Here is a 21,512-nt window from a genome sequence, read left to right as displayed (position 1 = left end):
TTACTATTCAAAATTTAAAAAGATATTTGTGGTTAATAGCAAGTACCGAGATCTCTATTCTTCCTTCTCCAAACCAACTTTAAAAATAGGGAGAATTAGAAACAAAAACTAGGCCGGGCGCAGTGGCTCACGCTTGTAATCCCAGCACTTTGGGAGGCCAAGGCGGGCGGATCACGAGGTCAGGAGATCGAGACCACTGTGAAACCCCGTCTGTACTAAAAATACAAAAAATTAGCTGGGCGTGGTGGCGGGCGCCTGTAGTCCCAGCTACTCGAAGAGGCTGAGGCAGGAGAATGGCGTGAACCCGGGAGGCGGAGCTTGCAGTGAGCCGAGATTGAGCCACTGCACTCCAGCCTGGGTGAAAAAGCGAGACTCCGAGATTCCCTCTCAAAAAAAAAAAAAACAAAAAACAAAACAGAAACTAAACTGAAACTTTGACAATTACTGTAACCTTGTAATCAAAATTTATGAATTATGGCAGGCGCGGTGGCTCATGCCTGTAATCCTAGCACTTTGGGAGGCCGAAGTGGATGGATCACCTGAGGATAGGAATTCGAGACCAGCCTCGCCAACATGGTGAAACCCCGTCTCTACTAAAAATACAGAAAAATTGGCTGGGCGTGGTGGCGGGCGCCTATAATCCCAGCTACTCAGGAGGCTGAGGCCGGAGAATGGCCTGAACCAAGGGGTGGAGGTTGCAGTGAGCCGAGATTGTACCACTTCACTCCAGCCTGGGCGACAGAGCGAGACTCTGTCTCAAAAAAAACCCAACAAAACCCCCCCAAAAACCCAAAATATATAAATTAGTGCTATTAAGTGCAGTGAAAATTGAACTAGGGCAAGAGAGGATGCCAGGAGAGGATGATTTCCTCTATAGAACCAGGCAAAGCAAAGGAAGTAGCTTTCTCCCAAGAAAGTGACACACCTCGAGGACAAAACCAGTAATCCCCATGCATGGATGGCAAAGTTGGATATATGTATGTTGGGCTCCCTGCGTGGCAGGAGAGGTGGGGCTGAGTTACAGACTGTGCAGTCTTACCAGTTTTGTAGGAAGTTCAGAGTGGAGGAGAAACTGGCAGCAAGCAGCCTTTCAGCTCCTGATCTTGGTCATGTGAAGAGAAGTAAAGCCTAAATTATCACCCCACCCCCAAATCTGTGCCATGTGGGCTCCTGTGAGTTAGGGAACATAGTCCAGCATGGAGTCAAGCGTCAAGGGAAAGTGAAAAAATAGTTCCTATGGTGGAAGGTGGGGGTGAGACATAGCTCCTCTGAAACTAGAGTTTAAAGATGAGATATAAAAGCTCAAGAAATAAAAGAAGACAACAGAAGGATTGTAAGAGTGAGCTGATGGAATCAGGGTACAAAATAAGAGAAAAGTAACATTGCAGAAACATTCAAAGCAGCAAATATCAACTATAGCTAGGGGTAATGGAAGCAAGCTTGAGAAATTTGAGCAACCCAAAATGGAACAAATAAAAATGAAGAAAGACTAGAGAGGGAGTGACAGGGAATACAGTAAATCTAGTATGCCAATAATTGATACCCCTGAAGCTGTCGGAGAATAAATCAAGCAGAAAGAATTGTCAATACATTAAGGAAGAGCTTCCCACAATAAAAGAAGATTTGAAGGCAGGTGTGGTGACATGCACCTGTAGTCCCAGCTACAGTGGAGGACCGCTTGAGCCCAGGAGTTCAATCCAGTTTGGGCATTATAATGCAACCTCATCTCTAAAAAAAAAAAAAAAAAAAGGCCGGGCGTGGTGGCTCATGGCTGTAATCCCAGCACTTTGGGAGGCTGAGGCAGGCGGATCACCTGAGGTCACACGTTTGAGACCAGCTTGACCAATATGATGAAACCCCATCTCTACTAAAAATACTAAAATCACCTGGGCATGGTGGCATGCACCTGTAATCCCAGCTACTCGGGAGGCTGAGACAGGAGAATTTGCTGGAACCCAGGAGGTGGAGGTTGCAGTGAGCTGAGATCGTGCCATTGCACTCCAGCCTGGGCAACAAGAGTGAAAAAGAAAAGAAAAAGATTTAAAATTTTAGAACAGTTTCTAGTCTTTAAATAGACTTTTATTGTTAGGTCAGCATGCAAAAAAAAAAAAAAATCAAGTCCCCTATAAAATCAAGAGACTGCCTTCAGGCTTTTTCAACATGAAACAATATATACAAAGTCAGTAGATAAAAAAAAGCACAACCCAAGAATTTTATGTCCAGACAAGCTGTTGTTTAAGTTTAACACTTAAACTTAAGACATGTTTTCTTTTCTTTTTTTTTTTTTTTTTTGAGACGGAGTCTTGCTCTGTTGCCTGGAGTGCAGTGGCGTGATCTCGCCTAACTGCAACCTCCGCCTCCCAGGTTCAAGCGATTCTCCTGCCTCAGCCTCCCGAGTAGCTGGGACTATAGGCACATGCCACCACGCCTGGCTAATTTTTTTGTATTTTTAGTAGAGGCAGGGTTTCACTGTGTTAGCCAGGATGGCCTCGATCTCCTGACCTCGTGATCCGCCCGCTTCAGCCTCCCAAAGTGCTGGGATTACAGGCGTGAGCCACCGCACTTGGCTTTTTTCCTTTTTTGAGACAGTCTCATTCTGTTGCCCAGCCTGGAGTGTGGTGTGGTGTAGTTTTGGCACATTGTAGCCTCGACCTCTCAGGCCCAAGCAATCCCTTCACCTCAGCCTCTCAAGTAACCAGGACTACAGGCACGTGCCACCACACTCGGCTAATTTTTGTGTTGTTTTGTTTTTAGTAGAAATGGTGTTTCCCCATGTTGGCCAGGCTGGTCTCGAGCTCCTGACCTCAAGTGATCCTCCCACCTCACCTCGGCCTCCCAAAGTGCTGGGATTACAGGCGTGAGCCACTGCGCCTGGCCTAATTTTTGTATTCTTTGCAGAGATAGGGTTTCTTCGCTCTGTTGCCCAGGCTGGCTTTGAACTTCTGAGCTCAAGCAGCCTACACGCTTCAGCCTGCCAAAGTTCTGGGATTACAGGCATGCACCACCATACCTGGCCAACATATGTTTTCAAACAGAAAAATCGTGGCTTATAGTTTCCACAAACCAGCTCTTGTGGGGGAAAGAAAAGAGAGGAGACTATGTTGTAAACTATTGAATCAAGAAGTGAATGGAAGACTAAGTTAAAAAACGTATCATTTTGCATTGAATAAATTTAAATGTAGAACTAAGAACAACAACAGGAAAAAGCCTTGAGAGTTAGGGATGGGTAGGTAGTTGCAAGTCTGGAGATTTTTCTCATTTATAACATGGGATCAATTGCAATAATGCTGATAAGTATACTAATTTTCTTAGTGTGGAGTAAAGAAATGTTATCTAAAGGAGATAGACTACAATTCTTCCAAGAAAACAGACTACAGTTGACCCTTGAACAACTTGAGAGTATAGGTACCAGCCCCACATGTTGAGAACCTGCATTAGAACTTTTTTTTTTTGAGATGGAGTCTCACTCCCTTTGTGAAGGCTGAAGTGCAGTGGCTCACTGCAACCTCCACCTCCCAGGTTCAAGTGATTCTCTTTCCTCAGCCTCCGGAGCAGCTGGGATTACAGGCGTGTGCCACCATGCCCGGCTAATTTTTGTATTTTTAGTAGATAATGGGGTTTCACCATGTTGGCCAGGCTGGTCTTGAACTCCTGACCTCAGGTGATCCACTCGCCTTGGCCTCCCAGAGTGCTAGGATTACATTCATGAGCCACCACACTTGGCCGTATTAGAACTTTTGACTACCCAAGAACTTAACTAATAGCCTACTGTTAACTAGAAGCCTTGCTGAAAACATAAACAGATTAACACATATTTTGTATATGTATTATATATTATATTGTTACAATACAGTAAGCTACAGAAAAGAAAATGTTATTAAGAAAACCATAAGGAAAGTATATTTAGTATTAAGTGGAAGCAGATCATCATAAAAGTCTTCACACTGAGTAGATGGAGGAAAAAGAGAAGGGGTTGGTCTTACTGTCAGGGTAGCAGAGGAGGAAAAAAAATCCATGTGTAAGTAGAGCTACACAGTTCAAACCTTTGTACTGAATATAGTAAATGTGTAATGAAAATATTAAAGGCTAAAGGCAATACAAAATATGATAGGATTAAGATGAAATATGTCATAAATACAAAATTATAAATTGGACAAACTCATTTATTAAAAGAAAATGACTTGGGCCAGGCAGGGTGACTCAACCCTGTAATCCCAGCACTTTGGGAGGCCCAGGCAGGGAGATCGCTTGAGACCAGAAGTTCAAGACCAGCCTAGGCAACATGGTGAAACCTCGTCTCTACAAAAAATACAGAAAATTAGCCATGTGTAGTGGTATGTGCCTTTAGTCCCAGCTACTTAGGAGGCTGAGGTGGGAGGATTGCTTGAACCCTGGAGGTTGAGGGTGCAGTGAGTGGTGATTGTGCCACTACACTCCAACCTAGGTGACAGAGTGAGACATTGTCTCAAAAAAAAGAAAAGAAAAAAAATTGCTCAAAAGTAAAATGATTCAGATTGGAGCAAAAAGTCAAACCCGACAAGGGTTGCATCTAAAAGAGATCAGCAAATAACATTAGTAAATAGTTTTATTTTTGTGGCCATATAGTATCTGTTGCAGCTATTAAATTTTACCATTATAGCACAAAAGTAGCCATGGACAGTATGTAAATGAATGAGCATGGCTGTGTTCCAATAAAACTTTATTTACAAAAACAGACAGTGGGCCACATTTGTCCTGTAAGAAATAGTTTAGTTTGCTGACCTGAGATCTAAAACATAGTGTGGCCAGGCACAGTGGCTCATGCCTGTAATCCCAGCACTTTGGAAGGCCAAAGCGGGAGGATCTCTTGAATGCAGGAGTTTGAGACCAGCCTGGGCAGCACAGCAAGACCCAGTCTCTACAAAAAATTTAAAAAATTAGCCAGATATGGTGGCACATACTTGTAGTCCTAGCTACTTGGCTGAGGTAGTAGTCCTAGGTTGAGGCAGAAGGATCTCTTGAGCCCAGAAGTTTGAGGTTGCAGTGAGCTATGATCATGCCGCTGCAATCCAGCCTGGCAACAAGGTGAGACCCTGTCCTCAAAATAAAAAATAAATAAAAACAAAACACAACACAGTGCCTCAAAAGTTGGGAACAAAAGTACGGGCAAAGACTCAGTTGATAAATTCAAACCAAAAAAGCAATAGTTCATATATTTGTGTAAGACAAGGTTGAATTCATCACAAAATGCACAGTTGAGTTGCATTTTTTTTTTTGAAACAGGGTTTCCCCCTGTTGCCCAGGCTGGAGTGCAGTGGCACGATGTCGGCGCACTGCAACTTCATATCCTTCCATCCCTGCCCTCAGATTTCTTTCTATGTTTTGTAAAATGCTCTCATACCTACAGACATGTAGATTTCTCTTTTTTCTTGAAGTTTGTATAGATTTCTTTGAACTAATTTGTGAAAGTTATGTGTGTGTTTGGCTTGTAGGTGAGTAGAACAAAGATGGTGAAAAATGAAAAATGGCATGGATTTGCTTTGAAATATTTCCTGTCCCAAACATCCAGGGCAGCTAAATTTAAATGTTTATGTTTTATACTTCTCAAATTAAAAAATTTTAATGGACACAAAATAATTGTACATATTTGTGGGGTATAGAGTGATGTTTTGATTCATGTAATGTATAGTAATCAGCAGGGCAATTAGAATATCCATCATCTCAAGCATCATTTTTTTGTGTATTGGAAACATTCAATATCCTCCTTCTAGCTATTCAAAATTGTATAATAATTATTGTTAACTATAGCCATCCTACAGTGCTATAGAACACTAGGGCTTATTCCTCCCATCTTGCCATAATTTTGTATCCTTTAACAAATCTCTCCCTATTCTCTTCTTTTTTTTTTTTTTTTTTGAGATGGAGTCTCGCTCTGTCGCCCAGGCTGGAGTGCAGTGGCGCCATCCCCGCTCACTGCAAGCTCCGCCTCCCGGGTTCACGCCATTTTCCTGCCTCAGCCTTCCGAGTAGCTGGGACTACAGGCGCCCGCCACCACGCCCAGCTAAGTTTTTGTATTTTTAGTAGAGACGGGGTTTCACGGTGTTAGCCAGGATGGTCTCTATCTCCTGACCTCGTGATCTGCCCGCCTCGGCCCCCCAAAGTGCTGGGATTACAGGCATGAACCACTGCGCCCAGCCTACTTTTTACTTCTATGAGATCAACTTTTTTAAGTGACTACATGAGTGAAAACGTGTGTTTAATTTTCCATACCTTATTTATTTCACTTAACATGTCTTCTAGTTCTATCCATATTGCTGTGAATAAGAGAATTTCTTTTGTGTGTGTGTGTGTGTGTGATGGAGTCTTGCTCTGTCACCCAGGTTGGAGTGCAGTAGTGCGATCTTGGCTCACTGCAACTGCTGCCTCCTGGGTTCAAGTGATCCTCCTGCCTCAGCCTCCCGAGTAGCTGGGATTACAGGTGTGCACCACCACACTGAGCTAATTTTTCTATTTTTTGTGGAGAAGGATTTCGCCATGTTGGCCATGTTGGTCTCGAACTCCTGACCTCAGGTGATCTGCCCACCTTGGCCTCCCAAAGTGCTAGGATTACAGGTGTGAGCCACCACACCCAGTGCCCAAGAATTTCATTCTTTTTAATGGCTGAATAGTATTGCACTGTGTATATATACCACATTTTCTTTATCCATTCATCTGTTGTGGGACACCTAGTTTGATTCCATATCTTGGGTATCATCAGTAGTGCTTTGATAAACATGGGAGTGCAGATATCTCTTTGATGTATTATTTCCTTTTCTTTGGAAAAATGCCTAGTAGTGGGTAGTTCTATTTGTAGCTCTTTGAGGAACCTTCATACTGTTTTTTTTTTGTTTTTTTTTTTTGAGGCATAGTCTCGCTCCGTCACCCAGGCTGGAGTGCAGTGGTGTGATCTCAGCTCACCGCAGCCTTGACCTCCTGGGTTCAGGCAATCCTCCTGCCTCAGCCTCGAGTAGCTGAGACTACAGGCGCATGCCACCAAGCCCAGCTAATTTTTGTATTTTTAGTAGAAACAGGGTTTTGCCATGTTGACCAGGCTGGTCCCGAACTCCTGACCTCAAGTGATCCACCTGCCCTGGCCTCCCAAAGTGTTGGGATTACAGGCATGAGCCACTGCGCCTGGCCCATACTGTTCTTTATAGTGGCTATACTGGTTCACATTCCCAAACAGCGTACAAGAGTTCCCTCTTTGCTGCTTGCTCACCAGCATTTGTATTTTTTTGTCTGTTTGATAATAGCCATCCTAAGTGGGGTAAGAGGATACCTTACCCCAATTTTGATTTGTATTTCCCTGATGATTAGTGATGTTCAGCATTTTTTCCACGTTTGTTAGCCATTTGTATGCCTTCTTTTGAGAGATGTCTGTTCAGATCATTTGACCATTTAAAAATTGAATTGTTTGTATTTTTTTCTTTTGAGATGTTTGTTTCTTATATATATTCTGGATGTTAATCCCTTGTCGGTTCAATAGTTTGCAAATATTTTCTCCCATTCTGTAGGTTGTCTTTTTGTGCTGTTGGTTGTTCCTTTGCTGTGCAGAAGCTTTTTAGTTTAATATAATCCCATTTGTTTATTTTTACCTTATTGTCTGTACTTTTCAGATCTTTTTTTCTTTCTTTCTTTTTTTTTTTGAGATGGAGTCTCACTCTGTTTCCCAGACTGGAGTGCAGTGGCATGATCTTGGCTGACTGCACCCTCTGCCCCCCAGGTTCAAGTGATTCTCCTGCCTCAGCCTCCCCAGTAGCTGGATTACAGGCATGCATGACCATGCCTAGCTGATTTTTGTATTTTTTAGTAGAGACAGGGTTTCACCTTGTTGGTCAGGCTGGTCTCGAGCTCCTGACCTCATGATCCGCCCGCCTCGGCCTCCCAAACTGCTGGGATTATAGGCATGAGCCACCGTGCCTAGCCTGTACTTTTCAGATCTTAACTCATAAAATTTTTCCCCACATCCGTGTCCCCTATGTTTTCTTCTAGTAGTTTTATAGTTTCAGGTCTTACAATTAGGTCTTTGATCCATTTTAAGTTGATTTTCGTATGGGGTGAAAGGTGGGGGTCTAGTTTCATTCTTCTGCATGTGAATATCCAGTTTCTTAGCACCTAAATTTAAATTTGTAGTCCAACTTTTTTTTCTTACATTCTCATAAGGTGAAAAGAGAAAGCTCTTATTTTTTACATTAATGTGTGATTAGATTTACTTAGTAATGAATGTGATTTTTTTCCCTCCAGAAGAGAAAATATGATTTTTATTAACTAAGTTAATATTTCGAGTTGTTTTTTTTTTTCTCCTACTACAGTAAGTGAAGTATTTCTTGAGAAGAATACATATTCTCTACTTTCATTACTGGCAGGTGGAATGTAGTCACATATTACAGGAATGAACACTTACGAATAGTAATTTGTTTCTCCAGTGTTTACCATATACTAGGGATGATACTTAGTATGTCGCATGCTTTGTATCATTTGATCCTTCCAGCATCCTGATAACATAGCTACTATTATTATCCCTGTTTTACAGATGAGAAAACTGACATTCAAATAGGTTAAATGATTTGTTCAAGGTAACACAGCAAGTGGCAGATTTTGGACTTGAACAACCGTGTCTTCTGGCACCTCCAGCATTTATGTATCTTGTCATTTACTGGTAAAAGAGAGTATTTCTGGACTTTTTCAGTAGCTGATATCTGAGCTGTTCCATCAGCCATCTTGATGGCTGGAAGTGCGGAAGAGGGTGGGCGAGACTCCATCAGCTCACTAAGATCCTGACTTGGCAAAATAGATTCAGTTTCATAATAGACTAAATGGTGTTGTAGTATATAAATCCTACCATTAGGCCTTTTGCGTGTAGATTGGTAGTGAGTATTGTGTAATTCCCTCCTTCCATTTTCTCACTGACTGAAAAGACTCATAAGCCGTGATTATTATACTATTTAGTGTGACTGGAAGCACCATGTGGTGCCGAACTCTGAACTGAATGATGTAAGTGTGGTCAGGTGACTAGTCTTTGGGCCTGAGAAGTTTATTGTGATTGGATGGGATAGGTGTGGGGAAATATTATAAGGGAAAGAACATTTTTTAATGGCAGAAATTTGCTTTATTTTGTATTTCATAGAAAAATTTATAAATTGCCAAATATTTTACCATCATATCAAAAAAAGTAGAATTTCCGAGAGAAGTTTTAGGTCTACCATTTATTCTTCTGGCATTGTAAAGGGATGTGGGTTCTGAAAATGAGTATAGCATGCAAACATCAGTAATGAAAAAGAGACCTGCTACCTGTGACATTCATTTGGTGGAAGAGTTCTGCTGTTTTGAGGTATTTATAAAACTTAACCAGAGCAAATGTTATTTAGTTCAATTTGGGGTGATAAGGTAACTTAATTTTTTTTGTTTTGTTTTTGAGACAGATCCTCACTCTGTCACCCAGGCTGGAGTCCAGGGGTGTGATCTCGGCTCACTGCAACCTCTGTCTTCCGGGTTCAAGTGATTCTCCTGCCTCAGCCTCCCAAGTAGCTGGGATTACAGGTGCCCGCCACCATGCCTGGCTCATTTTTGTATTTTTAATAGAGGCGGGGTCTTGCCATGTTGGCCAGGCTGGTCTCAAACTCCTGACCTCAGGTAATCCACCCGCCTTGGCCTCCCAAGGTGCCGGGATTACAGGCGTGAGCCATGGCGCCTGGCCAACTTAATGTTTTATAATGTCTCTTATTTTCTTATTTAACCTCGTTATTGGGATATTGATTTACAGTGAAGAATCCATTGCATTAGTAAGGGTGATATCATAGTATTTTGCTTCCTGGGTGAGCTAGCTTTGCTTATTTCTGTTTGTTAACTAGGCCTTTTGATATTTTTGTAGACAATCTGCTTCATCTTGATTCTGCGGCATTCCAAACTGTGGTATCCTTGGGGGTTCTCTTAACATTGCTATGGTGCAGAAGATTTAAAATCAGGTATGGCTGTGGGGCCAGAAGTCCCTCAGTGAAATTCTCAACTTAAATCTGCCTTATACTCTCTGATTTATCATTTGGGTTTCTTTTTTTGTGGTGGCCTTTTAGCTGATGTTCACAAGGAATAGAGTCACGTGATGTATGAAGGGAAACATATACACTTCTCTGAGGTTGACAATAAGCCCTTGTGCTCATATAGCCCCAAACTGTGCAAGCAGAGGCGACTCAACGGCTACGCCTTCTGTATCAGACACGTTCTGGAGGACAAGACTGCCCCCTTCAAGCAATGTGAATATGTGGCCAAGTATAACAGCCAACGCTGCACCAACCCCATCCCCAAATCAGAGGATCGTAGGTAAGGGCTAATCATGAGAATCAATCCTTGATTTCATTAACAGGCTTGGAATTTTTTCTTTTCTTGTTTTTTCTTCTCTTTTCTTCTGTCCTTCATTTCTCCCTCCCTCCCTTCCTCCACCTATATAAATGCTGAATGCTGGGGGTAATCTAAGTAATCTATGGAATACTTTTAAAGATGAAATATGGCAATTTTTAAAAATTTAAAAATTTGGGGAATTACTTAAAGTATGTTTGTCTTTTTAATTGATTTCATGGACTTCTAGGATTTTTAAAAGATTTTTTTTCCTTCAAAGTTGCTGCTTGAAGTCTTGAAACAGATTTGTTTGGTTTGTGTCCTTAAAAAGTAATTCCTGACTTCTCTACCTAGTTTTCTCATTTGCCTAAATGAGAGAAATTTAAATAACTAATTAGGTGTTATAATTAATGATAGCAATTTTGGAGTTTAAAATCTATGCCTAGAAGTTAGTAAAGGATATATACTTACTAAAGAAAATTTTAAAAAACTACTTGAATCATTTAGATTTATTTCCTATCAGACTTCTCACCAGTGTTTGGCATGTTTTATAACCTTACCTTTTTTGGTTAAAAAGTGTTCCAAATAGAGTATGTTTACCATAATTTGGAAACACTATTTTCACATTAAGGGTCGGTTTTGCCACTAGAATGATGAGTTTATGCTTTGCTAAATTTAAAAAAGAGTGGAATTGTTTTTAAAGGAGTCTTATACTGGTTATTCATCTTTCATATTGTTAGGAAAATTCACACTATCTTTCATATATAATCTCTTCTCCGTGCTTCTTTTTCTTCAATTCTCCAGAAACTATATAGATCACTGTGGGGATCTATATATGTAGAGATACATGCTTGTTTCCCAAAAGTTTCAAGATACTTGTTATCTCTAGGTAGAAAATTTGAACCTTTCACTCCTATTTTAAAACACACTCACACAACCTTCATCCATGTTTCTATACATTAGCAAATGTCACTTGCATAAATTGGTTGGAAAGGAATCAGATATTTTATGTCATGAATACTTTTTACACTTGCAGTATGAAATAAATAATTTGTGTTGGTGGAGATCTCACCAAAATGAGTACAAATAGTTTAATGGGGATTTAGGAATACTCTCTTAGAATTTCTAATGAGCACTGAGGCTTCAAATTACAATACCTGAAAGTTAGAAATAGCTGCTTAGTGAGGCAAGGAATAAAATTTTAATCTCAGGTGAGAAAGGGACGTATGTATTAGGCTAAATATATCTGTCTAGTTAGTTTTTAGCAGACTGAAAATGATAATTTCTTACTCCTGCCTTTTTTTAACTTGAAGAATGGATGAGCTTGGATTAATTTTTTTTCACATCAAGCCCCATTATAAACACATTTCTAAAATTTTGTCTTAAAATTAGCTTATCATGGTTACAGTTGTCACTGTTGGATTTTTTTTTCAGTTGAGCCAAAGCCAGAATTATCTTAATAGCAGCAAGGACTGGGTGTGATGGCTCACGCCTGTAATCCCAGCACTTTTGGAGGCCAAGACGGTGGATCGCTTGAGCCTAGGAGTTCAAGAGCAGCCTGAGCAACATGACAAAACCCCATCTCTACAAAAAATACAAAAATTAGCCAGGTATGGTGGTACACACCTAGAGTCCCAGTTACTTGGGAGGCTGAGGCAGGAGGATTGATGTAGCCCCGGAGGCCGAGGCTGCAGTGAGCAGTAATTGTGCCACTCCAGCTTGGGCAACTGAACTGTGTACTCCAGCTTGGGCAACTGATATCCAAAAAACAAAAAAGGCAAGAATTCAAATGAGAGTCCTTATGAATCTCTTCAAAATATTCTCTGAAGCATCTGTATTCACCTTTGTCTTTGAAGTAGTTTGCTCTTTTGAGAACAAGATAAGGGAAAGGACTTTCATGTTTCTATCTCAAGAGAAGCTGTACTTAATAAGTACTAAGTTGCCGGGCATGGTGGCTCACGCCTGTAATCCCAGCACTTTGGGAGGCCGAGGCAGGTGGATCACCTGAGGTTGGGAGTTCGAGACCACCCTTAGCAACATGGAGAAACCCCGTCTCTACTAAAAATACAAAATTAGCCGGGTGTGGTGGCACATGCCTGTAATCCCAGCTGCTCGGGAGACTGACGCAGGGGAATTGCTTGAACCCAGGAGGCGGAGGTTGTGGTGAGCAGACATCGTGCCATTGCACTCCAGCCTGGGCAATAAGAGCAAAACTCCGTCTCAAAAAAAAGAAAAAAAAAAAAAAAGTACTAAGTTTTTTTTTTTTTTTTTTTTTTTTGACGGAGTCTCGCTCAACCGTTGCCCAGGCTGAAGTGCAGTGGCGCGATCTCGTCTCACTGCAACCTCTGCCTCCTGGATTCAAGCAGTTCTCCTGCACCAGCCTCCCCAGTAGCTGGGATTACAGGTGCACACTACCACGCCCGGCTAATTTTTGTATTTTTAGTAGAGATGGGGTTTCACCATGTTGGCCAGGCTGGTCTCGAACTCCTGACCTGAAGTGATCCTCCTACCTCCGCCTCCCAAAGTGCTGGGATTACAGGCGTGTGCCACTGTGCCTGGCCATAAGTACTAAGTTATAAATTTGTCTTTCTTTTCTTTTTTTTCTTTGAGATGGGGTCTCATTCTGCTGCCCAGGCTGGAGAGCAGTGGCATGATTGTAGCTCACTACAGCCTCGAACTTTGGGCCTCAAATGATCCTCTTGCCTCAGTCTCCCGAGTAGCTAGGACTACAGGCACAAGCCACGTGGCCGGCCGAGTTTTGAAAACTTTTTGTAGAGATGGAGCCTTACTAGGTTGCCCAGGCTTGTTTCGAACTCCTGGCTTTAAGCAATCCCCCTGCCTTGGCCTCCCAAAGTGTTGGGATTATAGACAAGAGCCACCACGCCAGGCCAAATTTATTCTTTATTAAAATTTTTTCTTGTTCTTGGGAAACTTTTTGGTTAGTGCAATTATCCCAGATGCGTCTTTCTTTGCTGGCCATTGCTTTGTGAATCTGTTGTGTTTAAGATATATATGGGACCTAGCTGAAACCTGCTAGGGAAGCACACAGACACACACACACACACACACACACACACACACACACACACACAGTGTACATTCTCTTTGCTGGCTAGAAACCTTTTTCTCTTTTTCAGTGACTGCACATGACAAAGAAAGCTTTTTCTTAAGGGGCCTGCGTTAAAGAGTGCCTTTGATAGATTTATTTCTAAGATGAAGCAACAAAACACACACATATTCTGTGTGTGTGTGAGATTTTCTGATTATTTGGTGAATCTGTATTTTTAGCAATTACTAGCAAAACAGTTTTATGATGAAGCCCAGTGAATTTGAGGATTGACATTTTTTACCTCAGTGGTCTTTTCCCAAACTATGTTTTTTGGAGCTATCACCTATATGTTACGATAAAAATAGGTTCTCTTTTCTTTTTTTTTTTTTTTTTTTTTTTTTTTGTTTTTTGAGGCTGAGTCTCACTCTGTTGCCCAGGCTGGAATGCAGTGGCACAGTCTCGGCTCACTGCAGCCTCTAACCTGATGGGTTCAAGGGATTTTGCTGCCTCAGCTTCCCAAGTAGCTGGATTACAGGCACACACCACCACACCTGGCTAATTTTTGTATTTTTAGTAGAGACGGGGTTTCGCCATGTTGGCCAGGCTGGTCTCAAACTACTGACCTCAAGTGATTCACCCACCTTGGCCTCCCAAAGTGGTGGGATTACAGGCATGAGCCACCTTGCCCGGCTGGTTCTGTTTTCTTTGATTTTTTTTTTTTTTAACTGAGACAGGGTTTTGCTATGTTGCTCAGGCCAATCTTGAACTCCTGGCCTCAAGGGATCCTTCTGCCTCAGCCTCCCAAAGTGCTGGGATTACAGACATGAGCCACCGCGTTTGGCCCTGGGTTTCATTTTTAAATAACTTTGGGAAACACTGCCAGATGGGTACATTTTCCTCTTGGAACTTCGTAATGCACATTACACAAAGTGCTCTGAGTAGTTGCACATCAGTAACAAAAAACAACAAAATCATTCTTTAATTTTGTTTAAGCCAGCATTTTCCAAATTTATTTAAGCATGGAGTACTGTTTTTTTTTTTTGTTGTTTGTTTGTTTTTTGAGACGAGTCTTGCTGTGTCTCTCAGGCTGGAATGCAGTGGTGCAATCTCAGCTTACTGCAACCTCTGCCCTCAGGTTCAAGCGATTCTTGTACCTCAGCCTCCTGAGTAGCTGGGATTATAGGCATCTACCATCACATCTGGCTGATTTTTGTATTTTTAGTAGAGATGGGGTTTCACCATGTTGGCCAAGCTGGTCTCGAACTCCTGGCCTCAGGTGATCCACCTGTCTTGGCCTCCCAAAGTGCTGGGATTACAGGCATGAGCCACCGCACCCAGCCCTTTTATAGGTTTTTAAAATAGCATGAAGAGTGTGAAGACCACAATAAATACCTAACTTTTCAATGCCCACACAGACGAAAATTCACAAGCATCAAGACCATCCAGGAAAACATGACATCAACAAATGAAATACGTAAGGCACCAAGGACCAATTCTGGAAAAACAGAGATACATGATCTTTCAGACAGAGAATTCAAAATAGCAGTTTTGAATTTAATTTTGCTCATTTTTTTTTTTAAACTTTCCACAGGAATAGTCCATGTCAAGATGGCATCACTGGTGAATTCCATCAAGCATTTTAAAAATTATTATTTGTTATTATTTTATTTTAAAGTTATTGAGGTACAGGTGGTATTTGGTTACATGAGCAAGTTCTTTAGTGGTGATTTGTGAGATCCTGGTGCACCCATCACCCAAGCAGTATACTTGCTTATTGTTGAAGACTAATGAGAGTCTTCATGAGCTTTGATTTTAGTTGGTCTTTGCTCTGACTCTTTCCAGCTGGCAAGTTAATCAATTTCTGTAAAGCTTAGTTTCCTCTTCTGCATTAAGGGAGTTATTTTAGCGCCTACTGCAGGTAGGTACTACAGGAGATAATTCATGTACTTACATCTGGCTATTGAAAAAGGCATTTCACCTATAACCCCACAAACCATCTTTTACTTTCTTATTTCATTCTCTCTCTGTCTCTGTCTCTCTCTGTATATGTGTGTCTAAAGCACAGTAGACACTTGACATTCTTGAGGGTTTTCTGTCATAAGAGCTTTGTGAATCTCCAAATACTTTAATGGCATTAGAAAATACATATATTTTTTCTCTGTAAGAGAATTTTAAGTGATCTTTTAGACTCTTGATGAGTTACTTTGTATGCTATGAATAGAGAATAACAAAGCCATGTGAGAAGCAGTAGCTGAGCAGTTTTCCAGGGCCACTCCGTAACTGAATGACTTGCTTCTGTCTGGCCACCCCTGTGCATGTACAGTTCACATATTTGCCTCATCAAAATTACACTGACTTTGAGGATTGCTTGAAAGTAGTAGAGGTTTGCATGTTAAGTCGCTGGCTGCCAAGAGTCACTATAGTGATGTAATTTTTAACATATTAGGATTCTCATGTAGTTTTATGTTCTGCTTTTAAAAAATATGTATCATGACTGTTTTCCCATGTATGTGTGTATTTTAAAGGTACTGCAACAGCCACTTGCAGGTACTTGGCTTTATCCCGAAAAAAGAGAGGAAGAAAAAGAATGATCCTATAGATGAGGTGAAGGTCAGGCACCAGATGGATACCATGGCCTTTAGCCTGACAGTGCCCACGTTGGCCTTGAAGATGCCCAACGGACTGGATGGAATGTCCCTCTCTCCACCTGGGGCAAGGGTCCCTCTCCACTACCTGGAAACTGAATTGGAAGACCCATTTGCTTTCAACGAGGAAGATGATGACCTAAAGAAAGGGGCAACTGTGAGAAAGAAGTTGCAGAGCAAGTTGGCCCAGAATCGGCAGCGCCAGAGAGAGACAGAGATTTTAAAAGTTCGGCAAGAGCACTTTAGTCCCCCTCCTGCACCTTCACAGCAGCAGCCTCCGCAGCAGCACTCCCACCTGTCACCTTTATCCACTTCTTTAAAACCTCCAGCGCCACCGCAGGGTTCAGTCTGCAAGTCACCTCAACCTCAGAACACCAGCCTACCAATGCAGGGAGTGGCACCCACCACACACACTATAGCACAAGCACGGCAGTTGTCTCACAAGAGGCCTCTGCCCCTCCTGCCATCCAGTAGGGCTCCCACTGTGGACCCACCCAGGACTGACCGGATCCTCATGAAAGCCACAGCCTTCTCTCCACACTTCTCATGTATAAGCCGACTGCAGAGACTGGTGAAACTGTGCACCCAGAAACATCAGTTGGACACTGATCTGTTTCCCCATTTAGGTGAGTTATCTATTTTATCGTATCATAGACACATAATATGACAAAATGAGTTCTGTTGTGTGGAGCTTCCCTTTCATAATTACCCCATATGTGATGGGGGTGGAATCACAATGAGGCAGAGTGGTACAGTGAAAGATTCTGTATTTAGGTAGACCACCTTAAAATAAACACAGTCGTCCCTCTACGTGTGTGGTGGATTGGTTCCAGGTCTTCCCTCAGGCACTAAAATTTGAGGATACTCAAGATCCTGATATAAAACAGCATAGTATTTGCACATAACCTATGTGCATTCTCCCATATTCTTTAAATCATCTCTAGATTACTTATAATACCTGATACAATGTAAATGCTATGAAAACAGTTGTTATACTGTATTGTTTAGGGAATAATGACAAGAAAAAAAGTCTGTATATGCTCAGTACAAATGGAATCTTTTTTCTCAAATATTTCTGATCAGTGATTGGCTGAATCCACAGATGTGGATCCCATGGATACAGAGGGCCAACACTGGAGGGCGTAGCACTTACTGAATAGGATACAGAAATAGAAGTTGGGAGTTTAGAATTCCACACACAGCTTTTATTTGTAGTGATAGCAGCATTAAAAGGCAGTTGTGTTTGGTTGTATGCTTTTATGAGTTTAACACCTGTGCATCTATTGAAGTTCTTGGCGTGTCTTATTCTAGGAATGATCATAGCATTGTTGATATCTGCTGACAGTTTTAAAGCATTTTTTCCTGTTTAAAAAATTCTCAAGGCAATACCTGTTAATGATTTAAGAGTGAGAAAATACAGGGAAAACTTGTAATTTAATGTAGTCACATGTCTATTTTTCTTTTGTTGCTTCTGAATTTCCTGTTTTGCTTAAGAAAACTTCCTCGATTCCAAGTTTATACAGATATTCTGTGTTTTCTATTAATAGTTTGATTGGTTTTGATCATTTAAACCTTTAATTCAGTTGAAATTTATTCTCGAATGCAATATGAGCTATGATTTTCACTTCAGGAAAAATTATTTGCATAATATGACAGCAATAGAAATATGAGCAAAGATAGAACATGAAGAGATATGAATAGTCAATAAACAAATGAATACCTCAATCCTTTCAGCAGGCAGGAAATACAAATTAAAGCAACAATGAATTACCAGATTGTCAAAAATGATATCCATTGTTGGTCAGGGTCAGGATATGGTATCTCATACATTGCTGGTGAGTAATTTAGCAATATCTACTAATTTAAAATATATGTATAGGCTGGGCTTAGTGGCTTATGCCTGTAAGCTCAGTACTTTGAGAGGCTGATGCAGGAGGATCACTTGAAGCCAGGGGTTTGAGACCAGCCTAGGCAACATAGTGAGATCCTGTCTCTAAAAAAACAAAAGTAGGCCAGATGTGGTAGCTCACGCCTGTAATCCCAGCACTTTGGGAGGCTGAGGTGGGCAGATCACCTGAGGTCAGGAATTGGAGACTAGCCTGGCCAACATGGTGAAACCCTGTCCCTATTAAAAATGCAAAAAATAGCCAGGTTTGGTGGCGCGCACCTGAAGTCCCAGCTATTTGAGAGGCTGAGGTGGGAGAATTGCTTAAATCTCGGACGTGGAGGCTGCAGTGAGCCGAGATTGTGCCACTGCACTCCAGCCTGGGTGACAGAGCGAGACCCCATCTCCAACAAACAAACAAAATATATATGTAGCCAGCGGACTCACTTTTGGGACACTATCCTGTGGATTAAAAAATCAAAATGTAAGGATATATGTGCAAGAATGTTCACTGAAACATTGTTTGCAGCATTAAAAACCTGCAAAGAAATAATTACTGGTAGGAAACCTTGACTAAATTATGGTTCATATATGTTTTATGAAATATTATGTAGCAGGCTGGGGGTGCAGTGGCTCATACCTGTAATCCTAGCACTTTGGGAGGCCGAGGTGGGAGGATCACTTGAGCTCAGGAGTTCAAGACCAATCTGGGCGACACAGTAAGACCTCCTCTCTATTGTATAAAAAAAAAAAGAAGAAAAAAGAAAGAAATATATAGCTATTAAAAAGAATGAATGAGGCCGGGTGTGGTGGCTCATGCCTGTAATCCCAGCACTTTGAGAGGCTGAGGCCGGTGAATCACCTGAGGTCAGGAGTTCGAGACCAGCCTGGCCAATATGGCAAAACCCTGCCTCTACTAAAAATACAAAAATTAGCTAGGCATGGTGGTGTGCGCCTGTAATCCCAGCTACTTGGGAGGCTGAGGCAGGAGAATTGCTTGAACCCAGGAGGCGGAGGTTGCAGTGAGCAGAGATTGTGCCATTGCACTCCAGCCTGGGCAACAAGAGCGAAACTCCATCTCAAAAAAAAAAAAAATCTGTGTCTTTTGACCAGGATGTGTCTATGGTATATTAAAAAGTGGAAAAAAAAATCAAGAGGTAATTATTATCCCATTTTGGTAAAAATAAAGTAAATAAACAGGGGATATCAGTATATTTATTGATTAAGTATATGGCTGTTGGCCTGATTGGTGTGAGCAAAGGTAAAAGTATAAAAGGATATATACTTCCAGACTGTTAGCATCAGCTACCCTAGGGAGGATGGAATTGGACAGGGTATATTTTATAGGAGGTGAGAGTGCTTGCTTTTCTTATAGCTTTTTATTGTTTCACCTGTTGTTAAACCATCTGTGACTTTTCGTGATTAAAATACAAAAGTTAAAAAATTTATAAACAAAAATAATAAAACACTCCAAGTCATATTAATACCCATTTGTTAATACCTTGATATATTCTTTCCAATATATAAAATCAAGCTCTTACTATACATGCTGTTTTGTAATCTGGTTTAAAATTTTTCATACTAATGTATTTTCAAGTTGGTAATTTTTCATATGCAGTGTAATTTGTCATGGCTGAATTCTGTCTTCCATTTAAGTTGTATCCAGTTTATGTCCTTATAAACTGTCATAGATGTATATAGCCTTGCAGTAAAACAATTATTGCCACATCTTTTTTTTCTTCAAATAGATTGTTAATTCAGACTTAAAGTGGAATTGCTGATTCCAAGCTTTAGCTTTAAAAAAAAAAAAAAAAAAGTTTTGATATGTGTTGCCAAATTTTTCTTCAGAATTATTTTGTCAGCTTATCTTCTTTACGCAGTGTGTGAAAATAACAGTTTCTCTAAATCTTTATCAGCCCTGGGTAGTATTATTATTGTTATTATTGCCTTTGCAAATTAGATAGAAAATCTGCTTAAATTTACATACCTTAGATTAGTGTTTCTCAAATATTTGTTTTTAGGATCCTTTACACTTAAAAATTAATAAGGAAACCATAAAGCTCTTGTGTATGGGTTGTATCTATTCATACTGTATTAGAAGCTAAAACTGATAAATCTAAAATACAATTTTTTTTTTTTTTGAGATAGGGTCTTTCTCTGTTGCCCAGGCTAGAGTGCAGTGGCATGATCATGGCTCACTGCTGCCTTGACCTGCTGGGCTCAGGTGATCCTCCCACCTCAGCTTCCCAAGTCACTGGGACCACAGGCACACACCACTACAACTGGCTAATTTTTTTCTTCAAATTTTTTGATAGAGATGGGGTCTCACTATGTTGCCCAGGCTGATCCTCCTGTCTTGGCCTCCCAAAGTGCTGGGATTACAGGCACGAGTCACCATGCCTGGCCTGTCAGATTCTCTTTCAAATAAAAATGATGATGAAGGCTGGGTGTGGTGGCTCACACTTGTAATCCCAACCCTTTGGGAGGCCGAGGCGGGTAGATCACGAGATCAGGAGTTCAAGTCCAGCTTGGCCAACATGGTGAAACCCCGTCTCTACTAAAAATACAAAAACTTAGCTGGGCATGGTGGAGCGTGCCTGTAATCCCAGCGACTTGGGAGGCTGAGGCAGGAGAGCTGCTTGAACTGGGACCGGGGAAGCGGAGGTTGCAGTGAGCCGAGATCGTACCACTGTACTCCAGCCTGGGCTACAGAGTGAGACTCCATCTCAAAAAAACAAAAAATGACGATGAATGAGAAAAAGCAGTTTGGTCAGGTTGCAATGAAAACAGTTGTGCAAGTCCTCTTCCTCAGGACAGCTGTCATACTTTCTTCCTTTGCAGCAGATTCACATTTACTCGCACAGAATAGTATAAAGACATGTGCTCAGGGGTCGATTTAATAAAAATAAATAATCTTTAATAAACAAGAATATTCTCAAATAAAACTCCTTTACAACTGCAAGGCATGGTGTGAGGAATACAAGGACTCCTAGTAAGTCTGATGCCACTGCCTTGATTCATGGTAATTAAGGAGCCTGTAGTTTTACCCATCATTGCTTTTATACCATCAGTATGTAAGTGTCAACACAGTGAAAAAGGCAAATAATGTCTTAATATTATTTTGTTGAAAATAGTGTTGAGACCAGGTGAGGTGGCTCATGCCAGTAATCTTAGCACTTTGGGAGGCCAAGACAGGAGGATCACTTGAGCCCAGGAGTTCAGGACCAGCCTGGGAACAGATTCTCTTTTTCAAAATTTAAATTAAAAAAAAACTTTTTAAAAAGAAAATAGTGTTGACCTATATACTCCAAGAATATTTCAAGGACTTTTGGGGATCTGTGGACCATACTTTCAGAACTGCTATTTTGGATTAATAATATAGTTGAGTATTTGTTCATATGATTTTTGGACATTTTGTTTATTTTGCCTTTCACTTCTTCCATCCATATATTTATTTTCTATTGATTGGTAAGAGCTTTTTATATGTATATTATATTTATTGGAAAGTCTCTTCCCTCCTCTCCTTTGTTTTTTGATTCCGGGTATCTGTTATAGCCAGGCACAGTTGCAAACTTGTAATCTC

General features: G+C 41.0%; 1 protein-coding gene across 3 annotated transcripts in view; it reads left to right on the top strand.

Annotated features, from left to right (window-relative positions):
* The window catches only part of INO80D (INO80 complex subunit D), a 100,179-nt gene that overhangs the window by 12,985 nt on the left and 65,682 nt on the right, over positions 1-21,512 (top strand). For all 3 annotated transcript variants that reach the window (XR_004028017.1, XM_030803946.1, XM_003253978.2), the window contains exons 2-4: positions 9,890-9,983; positions 10,089-10,335; positions 15,925-16,670. Coding sequence is in view for 2 of the 3 variants with exons in the window: in XM_030803946.1 (XP_030659806.1) it covers positions 10,118-10,335; positions 15,925-16,670 (964 nt within the window). In the remaining variant the exon portion in view is untranslated. The remainder of the gene's footprint in view (positions 1-9,889; positions 9,984-10,088; positions 10,336-15,924; positions 16,671-21,512) is intronic.

The sequence above is a fragment of the Nomascus leucogenys genome, chromosome 22a (genome assembly GCF_006542625.1).
Source record: "Nomascus leucogenys isolate Asia chromosome 22a, Asia_NLE_v1, whole genome shotgun sequence".
NCBI classification, from domain to species: domain Eukaryota; kingdom Metazoa; phylum Chordata; class Mammalia; order Primates; family Hylobatidae; genus Nomascus; species Nomascus leucogenys.
The sequence above is the reverse complement of the archived record's forward strand: the minus strand, read 5'-3'. Positions and strand labels throughout refer to the sequence as shown.